At 48.1% G+C, this 13,351-nt stretch overlaps 1 protein-coding gene across 1 annotated transcript; it reads right to left on the bottom strand.

Annotated features, from left to right (window-relative positions):
- Nucleotides 1–601: 601 nt before the first annotated feature.
- On the bottom strand, nucleotides 602–12,144 carry SERPINA12 (serpin peptidase inhibitor, clade A (alpha-1 antiproteinase, antitrypsin), member 12). Its single transcript, XM_011951527.1, has 4 exons — nucleotides 11,500–12,144; nucleotides 9,535–9,805; nucleotides 3,211–3,358; nucleotides 602–822 (listed from the first exon to the last, which is right to left on the bottom strand). Exons 1-4 carry the CDS (start codon nucleotides 12,131–12,133, stop codon nucleotides 631–633), a joined length of 1,245 nt encoding a protein of 414 aa, XP_011806917.1. The 5' UTR covers nucleotides 12,134–12,144; the 3' UTR covers nucleotides 602–630.
- Between the last annotated feature and the right edge of the window lie 1,207 nt (nucleotides 12,145–13,351).

Here is a 13,351-nt window from a genome sequence, read left to right as displayed (position 1 = left end):
GAGGGGCTGGTCTGGCCCTGTCCCTGTTTCCCCATCCACCTGGATGCCTGGCTGAGCCCAGAGCTCCCACGTGGACACACTGGGGGGGATAATTGGCCGAGGGCTTACAGAGGTGGGAACAACTATTTTAAAGCACTGAACTAGCTTCCTCGGAGCCCCAGAGTGGCAGGACCTTCACTTCAGAAATAAGAAGACAGGCCCAGAGAGGGTCTGTGGCTTTCCCAAAGATACCTCATTCTAGGATTTGAACCTAGTCTCTCCCTCCAGTCTCCAGGTGCTTGCGGTGGCCCATACCTTTCCCAAATTATCCACCAATAGCCAGTCAACCTGGGGCAGGGCTGCGGGGAGAAACGTTTGTTTATTAAATCACAGAGTCCCTCTGCCTGCTGGAGGGGAGAGGAGAGTGCCACCGAGTGGGGGGCATCAAATCCCACCCAGCATTTGAATGGGCAGGGAGGGAACGGGGCACAGGAATTCCTAGAACTTGCAATTTTGCTCTTTCAGGCAGTCTAGGGAGATGGTAATGGGGAGGGGCTAAGCTGAACTGTGCCTGTCACTTCCATCTCAGGAAGATGGAGCATGTTCAATCCCAAGCCATGTTCGGGGTCTGCGGCAAGCAGGAATTCTCCTTTATTTTCCAATAGGGTTAACAATCTTTCCCAGGAAGAGCACGGAAGGTATTTTCTCGCTGTAAATCAGCAGCAGATAGGGTTTGTCTATCTTGACGGCGAGTGGTGTCTCCATGGGCAGAGTCTGTGCTCCAGTGCCAGCGGCCCCTTCCGTACCCCTCTCATCCATCTTCAGCTCAGCCTTGTGCACAGCCTGTGGAAGCCAAGGGCAAAGTCAGGGACTGCCAAGCTGCTCAGCAACCATGGTGGGCCGGAGGCCCAGAGAGGATCAGAAAGGGAGACAACTTGGTCCAAGCTGTCCAGCACAGCGGTAAGTTGGTTTACTCCAGGGTTTCTGGCTCTTTTGCCATTAATGCTGGAGAATATTCGACAAGCAGATGCCGCGTGAAGGAAAAGATGGTGCGGGGGAGCATCAGTTACGGGGGTCGGTGTGGGGAGAGATGGAGTGGGGTTTGCTTCTCTTTCTCATGGGTTACAGGGAAGCATCAACCATAGCCATGGCAGAAAAGGTCTACTGGGCTGTAGTTGGGTGAAAGTGAGGTGGTCGTATCCCCACCCTGAAGCCTGCAGCACCTCCTTTCATCCACCTGGTGGATGGTTAAGAGGGAGGAGGATTCTGGATTAGCTCTGAGATGACTTGCATCCCAAATCCACTCCAAAGGCATCAACATCTGTAAACAGGTGATCAGTATTGGTAAGCGGACGGGTATGTGTGAAATCCTTGCACATTTCTTTCTAGTCTGCAAAATTCTCACAATTTTCCTTGCAGAAAACAGGACAGTATCCTGTGTTAGAATCACAGGATATCAACAAGCGTAACTACAGAACTACAGAGCCATTAAACTCAACAAGACCTTCAGAGCTGGTGTTGAATGTTTGTGGGAAGTCTGTGGCAGAAAAGCTCAAAAGTGAGAAAATTCTAGTAACTGTGTTTCTTATGTCAACGTGAAAAATACAGTGGAATCTGTGCCATCTGATTCAGAGCAGCAGGCTCAGCTTGGCAAGCTGGATCCTTCCCAGACTGGCTTGAACCTCCCACTTCATCTCCATTAAGCACCTAATCCCCACCACCCACTACTGCATGATATCCAAAACCCTCCAGCCTTGGCCACACTGCTGCACCAATCTCTGCTCGTCGAAATCTTTCCCCTCCTTCAATGCCTTTTTAACCCCAAAGTAGGGTTGCCAGGTGAAATACAGGACATCCAGTGAAATTTGAATTCAAGATAAACAATGAATATGTTTTAGTGTAAGTATGTCCTGTGCAATATTCAGAACATATTGGCACTAAAAAAATTATTCATCATTTATCTAAAATTCAAATTTTTTTTTTTTTTTGAGACGGAGTCTTGCTTTGTCGCCCAGGCTGGAGTGCAGTGGCCGGATCTCAGCTCACTGCAAGCTTTGCCTCCCGGGTTCACACCATTCTCCTGCCTCAGCCTCCCAAGTAACTGGGACTACAGGCGCCTGCCACCTCGCCTGGCTAGTTTTTTGTATTTTTAGTAGAGACAGGGTTTCACTGTGTTAGGCAGGATGGTCTCGATCTCCTGACCTCGTGATCCGCCTGTCTCGGCCTCCCAAAGTGCTGGGATCACAGGCTTGAGCCACCGCACCCGGCCTAAAATTCAAATTTAGCTGGGTATCCTGTATGAAATCTGCTAAATTTGGTGACCCTACTTATATGCTGCTCTCTTTTGGCCCCAGGCAATCAGGTGCTCACCTTTGCCAGAGGCCACAGGCCCCTTTGCTTGGTCATCTCTTCCTATGCAGCACATGCTTACGCCAACTCATACAAAACGTGTGGCCTTGGGCGTGGTGGCTCACGCCTGTAATCCCAGCACTTTGGGAGGCCAAGATGGGTGGATGACCTGAGATCAGGAGTTTGAGACCAGCCTGGCCAACATGGTGAAACCCCGTCTCTACTAAAAATACAAAAAAAATTAGCTGGGCATGGGGCGGGCGCCTGTAATCCCAGCTACTCAGGAGGCTAAGGCAGGAGAATTGCTTGAACCTGGGAGGTGGAGGTTGCAGTGAGCTAAGACGTACCATTGCACGCCAGCCTGGGCAACAGAGCAAGACTCTGTCAAAAAAAAAGAAAGAAGAAAGAAAGAAAGAGAGAAAGAGAGGAAGAAAGAGAGAAAGGAAGAAAGAAAAGAAAGAAGAAAGAAAGAAAGAGAGAGAGAAAGAAAGAAAGAAAGAAAGAAAGAAAGAAAGAAAGAAAGAAAGAAAGAGAAAGAAAGAAGGAAAGAAAGAAGAGAAGCATGTTGCCTTTGAGAGAGGGTCTGGGTTAGATCTAGACCATTTCTAGGCCTGATAACTGTTCCAGGCCTTGATCAATGTTTGCTACATTGAATAGATTTCCAAAATAGCAGCAGTTTTAAAGACTGGAAGCATGAGGCTGGGGGAGGTTATGTAGTTTGCCCAGTATCATGGGATTGGTAAGGGTCACAGCTGGATTCATGGCCACCCCAACTGGTGGTGGAGTCCTGGCTCTGACAGCCACTGTGACCCTGGCTCTGGCCCAGGACTGGGCGAAGGCCCCTGTGCTGCAGGGAGTGGAGTCCAGGATAGGCAGGCTTACCTCGCCGACTTTCAGGTTGCGATAAGGGGCGATCTTGGTGAGATCACCATGCTCCTCAAAGATTCTGGAGATACCCATGTAGGAGAGAGTCTTCTTCAGGTCGAAGGTGCCTGTCATGTGGAGTCTGGGCACAGACACATCTACGACCCTGGGGAATTGACACAACAAGGGTGAGTGGTCAAGTCCTGTCGTGTTGCAGAGTAGGCCTCAGGATACGTGACGAATGAAATGTGTCCTCCCAGCCCCAAAGGTCTCCAATCTCTCTCCATCCACAGAATGAGGAGGGATTCCTTAACCCTGGGACCCTGGTTTCAAAACACTGTAAGCAATCTGAACAGTATCCCTGCCTCCCAGCATACCTGCCCCAGAGCCCTCTACAGCGAGTGTTCTCAAGTCTCAAGTCCCCCTGTCTCAGAGCCCCTTCAGCCACAGTCACTGATGATGTCCCCACTGTAGTCACTGCCATGCCTGAGCCCTGAGCCCATCCTGACCCCGGAATATCTGACGCTGGAGGGAACAGGGCACCCAGAATCTGGAGCTAGACAGAACTGAGTTCAAATCCACTCTGCCCCTCATGAGCTCTGTGACTTGGGGCAAATGACCTTCCCTCTCTAAGTCACTTACGCGAGAAGGAAGCTGATCCTCATCCCTCCCGCGGGACACTAGGGGTGCTAAGGCAAATGCAGACAAGGTGCTCAGCAGACTGTCGGCGCTTAGCAGGTGTCCATCTTCCTGCCCTCCAACTAGTAACTTCACATCCTCTGTGGCTGAACCGCGATCAGCCTCCTGCCCGGAGCCTGGGGCCAGGGTCTCCTGAGGTACCTGCAGGCCCTGGACTCCTGTTCACCTGACCCTGCACCCTATTTTCCCACCTACCTAAGGACCTCATTCCTGCCTACGTGTCCTCTCTCTCCTGCGTCATCCTTCAACAGTGCCCCTTTGATCCTCCTCTGGAGAAGGCTGCACCCGATCCTCAAAAACTAACACCAAGACATCTGTCTTGGCCCTGAATTGCCTTTCCAGCTTCCAGCTCATTTCTTTACTTCCCTTTGTAGCAGAGGTTGTCTCTGCTAGCTATCTCCACTCCCTCCCACGATTGCCTCAGTCCACTGCAGTCGATTCTTTGACCTCAACTTTCTATGGAAGTAACTCTTTCCAGAGTCACCGTTGACATCCAGCCCCACATCCCAGAGTCAACTCCCAGTGAGCCGCACCTGCCAGTAATCTCTTTCCCCAGGGTGAAGCGTTCCAAGTTCACCCTTGAGGCTTCTCCTCCTTCCCCACCACTCCTGCCCCTGTCTGGCTCCACCCCACCTGTCTCTACCAGCTACGCTGCTGCTCCAAGACTCAGACCTTGGTCCCCTTCTCTTTTCCACCTTCACTCCCTCCCCATGAATGGCATTCAGTCTCACAGCTTTGAATATCATCCACAGACCTGACGACTCCCAAATTTACCTTTCCACTAATTCATTCACTCAACAAACATTTATTAAATGCCCACTGTATACCAGGTGCTGTTCTAGGTGCTGGAGATGCATCTATGAACAGAACAGGCAAAGATCCCTGCCCCTGACTGTGTGTTCTAGCAGGGAAGACAGGGGATAGAATCAACATTGCAAAAAGTACCACCTAAGCCTACATACATGTACCGGTAGTATGCAGAAGGCAGTAAGTGCTATGGAAAAAAATAAATAGGTCAACTTGCAGAAATCGGGGATTGGTCCAAGGTTTGAGCAAACCTTGAGGCAGGCAAGGGAATTCGACAAATTAGGCTTTTTTTTTTTTTTTCTTCCTGAATAAAATGGGCAGTCACTGTAGGGTTTTGAAGAGAGGAGTGACATAGTCTTGCTTAGGATTTAAAAAGATCATTCAATCGCCTCTGTTAAGAATATACTCTTGGTGGTGGTGGTGTGTGTGAAGTAGGGATGGGCAAAACTGATGCTGGGAGACCATTTGGAAGCTAGTGTGGTCCTCGGATGTTGGGAGCCATAGAGACAGTGGAAAGATACCAAATTCCAGATGTAGTTTGCTGTAGGCTAAAGGGGTTTCCTGACAGATGGAATGAGGCATTTGAGAGTGGTCAGGGTGACTCCAAGGTTTTTGGCTTGAGCAACTAAAAAGATGGAGTCACCATTGACTGAGATGGGCAGGCTTGGGGAGGCTCCCTGGGGACAGACCAGGACACCATTCTAGATGTGTTGACACTAAGCTCCAATTACACACACAGGGGAGATTCTGGGTAAACAGAAAGATCCATGACTCTGGAGTTTGGGGGAGAACAGGGACTGGGGCTAGAAGCATGGCAGTCGTGGTAATAGAGATGGTGTTTAAAGCTCTGAGCCTGTGCACTCACTCAGGAGTAAGTATAGACAGAAAAGAAGGCTGGGAATTGAGCCCTGAGACACTCACCTCTGAGACCTGGAGGAGGAGAGGGGTCTCCAGCGAAGGAGATTGAGGAGGGGAGAGGTGGGAGGTGCCGTGAGAGTGGAGAGCTTGAAGCCAAATGAAGAGCGCCTTAAGGAGGTGGGGACACCAACCAGCCTAACAGCGAGGCCTGCGACTGACTGCACCCTGCAACACAGACACCCTTGGGACCCTGGGAATGGAGCTGTCTGTGAGAAGTAGGTGCAGAAGCTGGATTGGAGTGGATTTAGGAAAGGATAAGAGGAACTAGGGGCTGTGAACAGAGGCAACTGCTTCACGGTATTCACCTGCAAAGGGGGAGTGACGAAATGGGGGAATAACTGGGGGAAAGCAGAGGTCAAAAGACACTTTTATGTTGGGAAAAATAAGAGCATTGAGATTTCCTGCAGGCCAGCACAAGCCGTACAGGTCTGCTTGCACAGAAGGCAGACACCTGCTTTGTCTTCTTGCATAGAAGCCACTTCTATGAGCTGTAAGTTATCCCTGGCCCCCTACGAGGTTTCATGATGAGATGGAAGATAAGAGCATCTTTGTATCTGACGGAAATGATTCAGAAGAGAGAAAAACATACGTTGATGTAGGAAAGTGAGGAGTGGATTTCTAGGGTGATGTTCCTGCGTAGCGAAGGGCCCTAGGTCCCGTGCGTTAATGGGGAGATTTGCTTTAGTTTGTGCCAACATGGGAAGGCATTAAATGCAGCTGCTGCTGGCAGGTGAGTGCATATACCAATATGTACGGAAATGTGTGGGGGGCACCCAGGCTGGGAGTGGACCCTCAACACTTCTGAACAGGATAATGGCTGTTTCAAAACCACCAGCAGTTTTCTGCTCCTAAAGGTGGACCCTGGGAAATAGAGCTTTTCCTCTAGGGAAATCAGAGGAGTACCCGGCCTCAAATCATGCAAATCCAAAGCAGGTGTCTGCCTCCTGCACAGAGGCCAGGTGGAAGTCATCCGAAGCCTAAATTCTGACATGTTCTACCCACATGTAAACTGGTGTGTGTCTGTTGACTTGGTTACTCCTTTTAGGGAAAAGGTGATTTTTCTGCTCAGGGTCTTCTCCCGTCTGGAGGGGACTGCAGGAAGAACACATAGGGATAGCCCGTCCACCCCATAGCGGACCACTGAGATGTCCGGACTATGCTTCTCACTGGTAGATCAAAGCAACTTGACTGCTTATCTCCCAGAAATAATGAGCTCAGACAGCAGGAATATTTGCCTATCATGTTCTAACCAAATGTAATTCCTTGAGGACTGTGGGCAAGCCCCCTGTCTTGCAAGAGGATTTGGAGTTTCTTCTTGGGAAGGTAGACATTACCCTGTCTGTCATTCCAAGGCCAGAAGTGACTGGGTAGGCAGGACATCCCTGGGGTGAGAGGAACCTTCCCCTCCATGGCCCTCCTGGTGAGGAGGCCTGGCCTCAAGTCATGGAGATGTGGGAAGCAGTCCCAGAGGGATAGGGGAGGCAGAGCAGGCACTAGATAAATGGAAGGAGGTGCCCTGGAAAAGACGCTGAGAGCAGCCTACACTTGGACTCTACAAGATGCCACTTCTATGCACTCTAAGTTATCCTGGGTTCCTGTGAGAGCTTTGGTTCTGTTATTCCCAAACCTCCAGGAAGTCTGGCACTGGCCTACAGAAAATCTCGAAGGTTCTATTCCACTCTTGAGTAAAGGTGCAAAAGGAGATGAAGCCTGAAGCCAGAGAGATAGTGGCAGTGCCCAGGGAACATCTCTGTGTGGTTAGTGGGGGCCTGATGGTGGTCACAGCACCAGGGGCTGCGGAGGGCCTCGGTGAGGGGAACGTGAAGCCCCCAGTGCAGCACCTGAGCTGTAGCCCCATGGGGAAATCATCAGACATGGCTTGGAGATGGGACTGGAGTGCAGTCAGGACGGCAAGTTCCAGCAAATCAACTGCAGGGTCTCAAGCCACTGTAATTTGAGTCCTACAGGAAACGTCATATTCTGGAGTCCATGTCTCACAAAGTCAGGACTTCCAGATGAAGTGGGGTGGAAGACCTGGCATTCCTCCCATTTCTCACCTTCTCTTCACCTTCTACAGCCCCGAATTCGTTAGGGAGATCTCCCAAGACATCCCCATGAACTCTAAAACTCTGTAGAGTGCAGGCTGAAACATGTCAGTCCCTTTGGGATGTCCCCATGTTGAGACAACATGGGGGAACCCGTGGGTGGTAACTGAACTGAACTGATGTGACTCCTTTCACACGGAACATGGCCTTGGAGGCATTGCAGAATGCATCTGTGATATCTAGAGTGAGCTGCAGGCTTGAAAAAGGAAAATTCTGGTTCTGAATGCTTTCAATAAAGTCACATTTATGGAAGCTAAGTGGCAGGGCATTCCGAGAGTACCACCATCCCTCAAGATCTGCACAGCCTCACCTGCCCTTCCCACTGGAAACATCTTCTTCAGTGGAGGAGCAGCTGCCCTAGAGCTTCAACCTGAGGGTAAGAGGGTCAGATTTGCAGGACACCTGTCATTCAATAAACCAGAAGTTCAAAAGTTCTGCTGAGAACCTTGGAGCTCTGCCTCTTTAGCCAATGGGAAGGAGAAGGAGAAAGGAACATGCATTTGGGTGTGTTTTCTGTGGGGCAATGTTTGCTAAGGCACATTTAATTCTCTCAAGAGTACTGTGATGTTGGCAATATTATGTCCACACACCATAGATGAGAAAATCAGGTCTCAGCTAAAGGTTGTAACCTGGACCCCTCCTTTTGTTTCAGTGGTCAGACCCTGCCAACCCTTGCAGCTCCCTGGTTCCCAGTGAGAAGGGCGGGTGAGGCTACGCAGATCTCAAGGGATGGCAACTCTCTCGGGATGCTCTGCCACTGGGCTCCCCCATCCCAGAGCCGTGACTTTATTGGAAGCATTCAGAATCAGAATTTCCCTTTCTTGAGCCTGCGGCTCACTCTAAATATAAGAGATGCATTCTGCAGTGCCTCCAAGGTCGTATTCTACAGGAAAAGAGTTGCATCAGTTCAGTTACCACCCATGGGTTACTAAGCTCAGTCCTAGGATCATCTGTACCTCTCCTGGAACCATCCTTGGTGCCTGACAGGACATTAGGTGTGGCAGAGGTTCTCAGTAAATACCTTTATGGAGATGCATGGGGAATGATGACAGGGACAAAGTGGAAGAGGGAAAGAGAAGAACAGAGAAGGGGACATCTGACACCTGTCCAAGTGGAAGCTGCCCACTCTGCTACATCCCCTTCACTGCTCTGGCCACTAGAGGCCACTAGCCCAGCCACTTTCAAGGCACTAGGTATGTCCATAATGACAGTAAGTCCCTAAGACTTAAACCCAACACCAACTCTTACCTCTTCCCCCAAAATCTATCAGTAAGCAAGTGCCTGGGAGGAATTCTGTAGGCTTAGCATTACTCTAATATCAGTTTATGTTTTAAAAGAAAAATATTTACTCTCTTTGGTTCTTCAACTATTATTTGTACAACTTACTTTGGATACTTCACGGGTTTTGTTGTGACACCACAGTTGACAACATCATTCTCCTCACAACTCACAGCTCTCTTTTACAGCCCGTGTTTGTCCTTGCAGTTTCCTTTGCTTGTCCCCCTTTCATACAGACTGCCACCCAGCCTTGAAGACTTGGCTCAAATACTATATCCTCTGTGAAGTCCTCCCTGACCACCACCCTCCACTGAAACTCCATCACTGTGCTCTCACAGTCTTGATGAATCTCCCTCAAAGAGTCAAGCACTTTACTCTATTCCTGTGATTTGTTCCCCAGTCTACTTCTCACCATGATGTAAGTTTATTATAGAGGCCAGAAGAGGACTTGGCCGTGAGGTAAGAGCTCAGAGAGAAGAAATAAGAGGGAAGACAGGAGAAGGAAAAAGCTGCGAGGGCTAGGCACCCACTTTACCTGCGTGACAGTAACGTTTTCCATCTGGAGAAAGTGTCCACCTGCAAGCCCTTCTCCAAGTGCTTCATCTTGCCCTCATCAGGAAGGAGGAAGATGGCTGTGATATTTTTCTGGTAGGGTATTTCCAGGATGGTGCAAGAGAGCTTATCATCATAGCCAACTTGGTACATGCCACTACGGAACATCATGGGCACCTTGACTGAACTGGTTTTGTCCAAAAAGAAATCTTCCTCTTTAGTTACATTTGGATCAAACTCATGTTGCCACCTGGCTTAGTTTGAAGAAAGACAAAATGACATGATTATCCCATGGGAGAAAAGGTGACTAAATCCATCTAACCACTAGTCTCTGTCCATACAGATTCAGGGTGAAAAGGGATATTCTGGGGTATCAGGGAAGTCCTTGCCCTCATACCACATCCTGCAGATTTCTGATGAGATGGGCTCAGGTGCAATTATTAGTTCCCAAAGAAGTCAAGACTAGACTGCCAAATTAAGAGGGGAAAAGCAGACTACCACAAGCCCAGGTTCCCCTAAGCCTGAGAAAGCCCACTGAGTATGTCCTAACAGAGGGGACTGCATTACAATTAATGAGGGCTAATTGAGTCTGATGTGAGTAGAAATGCTTGATTCTAATCTGAATCAGTCCTGAAGGAGCTGCTGTCATGTGGAACTAAGAAAACTGATGAAACAGGCTGCCACTGGGAGCTTGCCAAAGAGCAGTGAACACTGAAGCCTGGGTGCCTGGACTCTGAAGATACCTTGACCTATTGGGCATAAACTCAGACCTGGGTCTTTCAAACTTGCTACTCGAGAGTCCTCATTGTAGGGCCAACTCCCTGAGTTCAAATCCTGGCTTCACTGTTCTATCTACCTGTCGAAAAGGTTATCAAGGGTTAACTTTGGGTAAGTGTCTCAATCTCCCTGGACTTCAGTGTTCTTATTTGTAGAATGAGGATATTGGCAGCTACCTCACAGGGATGCCTTGACTTGTAGCAGGATAAGGCAGCACAGCTCAGTGCCTGTGTATAGTGAGGTTGAGTAGGTGCTAGTCATCATCAGCATCGTTATTTTCACTGTTATTCCTGTTGTTATCTAGGGGACATAGGAATTTCAGGAAATTCCATATTCTCCCCTTTCCTTCTCTGGTTTAGGCACATCGAGGTTTTAGACTGCCAGTGGTCACCTTTTTTCTTCTTTAGCCATCAATCTGCCTGTGGATTTTGAGAACCCTCAATTTTTTATATTTAGTACCATGTTCCTGACACTCCAGCAGTGATTTTATCTGGGCCGATGGGTGTTGGCCTCTGATTCTCACCTATTTTGGCCAACCTGTCTGTGTATATGTGTTCTGTGTGGTGTTGGGGGATAAAGCTGAAATTTGGAAACATTCTTCCATCTTTTTTTTCTGTCTCTTTCCATCAGATCTGGGAAATATATCAAGTCTGATAAGGAGAATTCATATATATTATATATAAGAAGACCCACCAAGTGATCACCATCACCGTAATCAACACAATCACTATCTCAGGTGTCTGCTTAAAGTGCTGGAAAGCACACAGTGCTAGGGCCAAGAGAAATGGGTTCCAGTCCTGACTCTCAATGATGGGCTTTGTAACTTGGAGTAAGTCAGTTAATCTCTCTCTGAATTTTTTTTCTCATCTAAGAGATGGGAACAAAATGTAATTCCGATCTCTATAACCAATGTTGTGTTAGGATAATCACTAATCATGAAAATGACAGACTTCATAAAGCTCATTTCACATACATTTTCACTTTAAATCTTGATAATTGTATGATGAGTTATGTATTATGGTACCCATTTTACAGATAGGAAAAGCGAGGTTCTGAGAGATAAATGACATATGAATTCAAGGTCAAAGCACAAACAGTGGCCAACCCAGGTTTTTAACCCAAGTCTAATGGTCATCCTGTTCGTTCCACACCAACATGCCAAAAGCCTTACCTCGGAAGAAAATATAATTTGTAAGAAGCATCACAGTGCCAGGGTCTATATTCTCAATCAGGTTGTTAATTTTCCCATGGGTTTTATTACTGATAAAGTCATTGATCTGCTTCTGAGTAATTTTCAAATTATGAAAGTTGGTAAGGATGGTTTCTGCACCATAAAAGTTCTCGGCATCTTCCAAAAACTTACGCTGGGGCTGCAGCCTCCGGTCAATGAACAGCGTGTTCCCGATGCTCACTTTGAGGTCCTGGGTCTTCTGGTTCAGCTCGTGGATGATGTAACGGAAGCCCTCATGAAGATCTTTTTCTGGGATCTTTCTGAAGTTGAACCCCTGCTTGATCTCATCCAGGGAGCTGTCCTGGGCACCCAGGCACAGCAAGGAGAAAGCTGTAGAGATGCTCAAGGGGGATAGCATGATGTTCCTGCCAGGGTTGTTGGAGGCCAGCTTCTTGAGAAGCTTAAAGCCAAAATCCATGTTCTGCCTTGTAAGCTCCTTGGCTGCCTTCCTTTCCTTCCACCCTTGGGCCTGGCTCAAAGCTTTATAATTCCTTGGTGAGAAGCTTGGCTCCAGAAGACCTTTCACAGTGAGGAGAACAGCCAGAAAAGTGGCCAGGCCCAACGTGGGGTTCATTTTCCTTGAAGACTATCTTGGTGAGTAGTAGACCTGAGGTTAACAGAGAAAAAGAACGTGATAACCCATTCATTGTCCACAAGTTACCCAGAGGAAGACCAGACGAAAGAAGAAATACAGTGACTAGTATGGGTTGTACATAGCAGTTTGTGAGTGCTTTGAGCCGTTCATAGCATTTAACCTTTGTAGTCACCCTGGGGACTAGAAATGACTTTCTACATTTTGTAAATAGGAGGTCTGAATGTAGAAGACATCTCTTGTTTTTGTACCCTCTTTATGGAAACAGTGTCTCAATTCCTTTGAGGAACAGCTCTCCTCCCCTCCATTGGACCACAGTGAGGATACCCCGTAGTGTAGGCATGTGACCCAGACCTACCGTCATAATACTTCATTGCTTTGCCACACTGACTGGTTAAAGACGAGAATGTGGACCAAAATCGGACCAGTCAGTGTCTTTCTAAGGGAATGTAAAAGTCCCTAAACTTTGAGGCAGCTAGCTTTGTGAAGTAGCCCTGAAGCTGAATGTGGCCACGGTTTCCACATGTAGGAGAGGAGAGCGATAGAGGGAGGTGGAAAGACAGAAATGGACTGACACACCCGATGACATCTTCGGAGACCCTGGACTAAGCTTTACCTCAATTTACTACCCACTTCCATGTTTCCAAGTTACAAAAGCCAGTAAGTTTCCCTTTTAGAGTCGGCTGGTTTGAGGTGAATTTTTTCCCCTTCAGCCAAAAGAATCATGACTAATTTGCAGAGATCAAGCCCTTTGTTTAAGTGCATATGTTCTCTAGGTGGTGGATGCTCATTCCAGGAGGACTTAGGTCTTCAGGAAACCTTCTTCCCTATGGCCTTCCCAGGGAGGGAAGGGGATGGCACCATGGGAGAGGAACAGTCAGGTCTGCCTGGCGCTGGACTGCTGCTCCTTTCACCCACCTCTCAGCTTTGACATCTTCCAACGGCACTGTGAGCTTCTGGGAGACAAGACTTTTAGTTACTGTTTGCCCTTAATCTCCAGTCCTAATGATGCAGAGAGATGCCAAAACCATGTTGGCCTAATTATTGATTTCTCTGATTGGACATACTACTGTCAGTGATGGTTACACCAATTCATATGTAAAATGAAGGCAGATTTCTTTACTTGGTCATCTGTTATATCATTTAGTCTACTTTCTTCCTGTGATTTATATCTTATATATCTGTAATTCATGGGTAAGA

The sequence above is a fragment of the Colobus angolensis genome, unplaced genomic scaffold, assembly GCF_000951035.1.
Source record: "Colobus angolensis palliatus isolate OR3802 unplaced genomic scaffold, Cang.pa_1.0 Scaffold32, whole genome shotgun sequence".
Classification (NCBI taxonomy): domain Eukaryota; kingdom Metazoa; phylum Chordata; class Mammalia; order Primates; family Cercopithecidae; genus Colobus; species Colobus angolensis.
The sequence above is the reverse complement of the archived record's forward strand: the minus strand, read 5'-3'. Positions and strand labels throughout refer to the sequence as shown.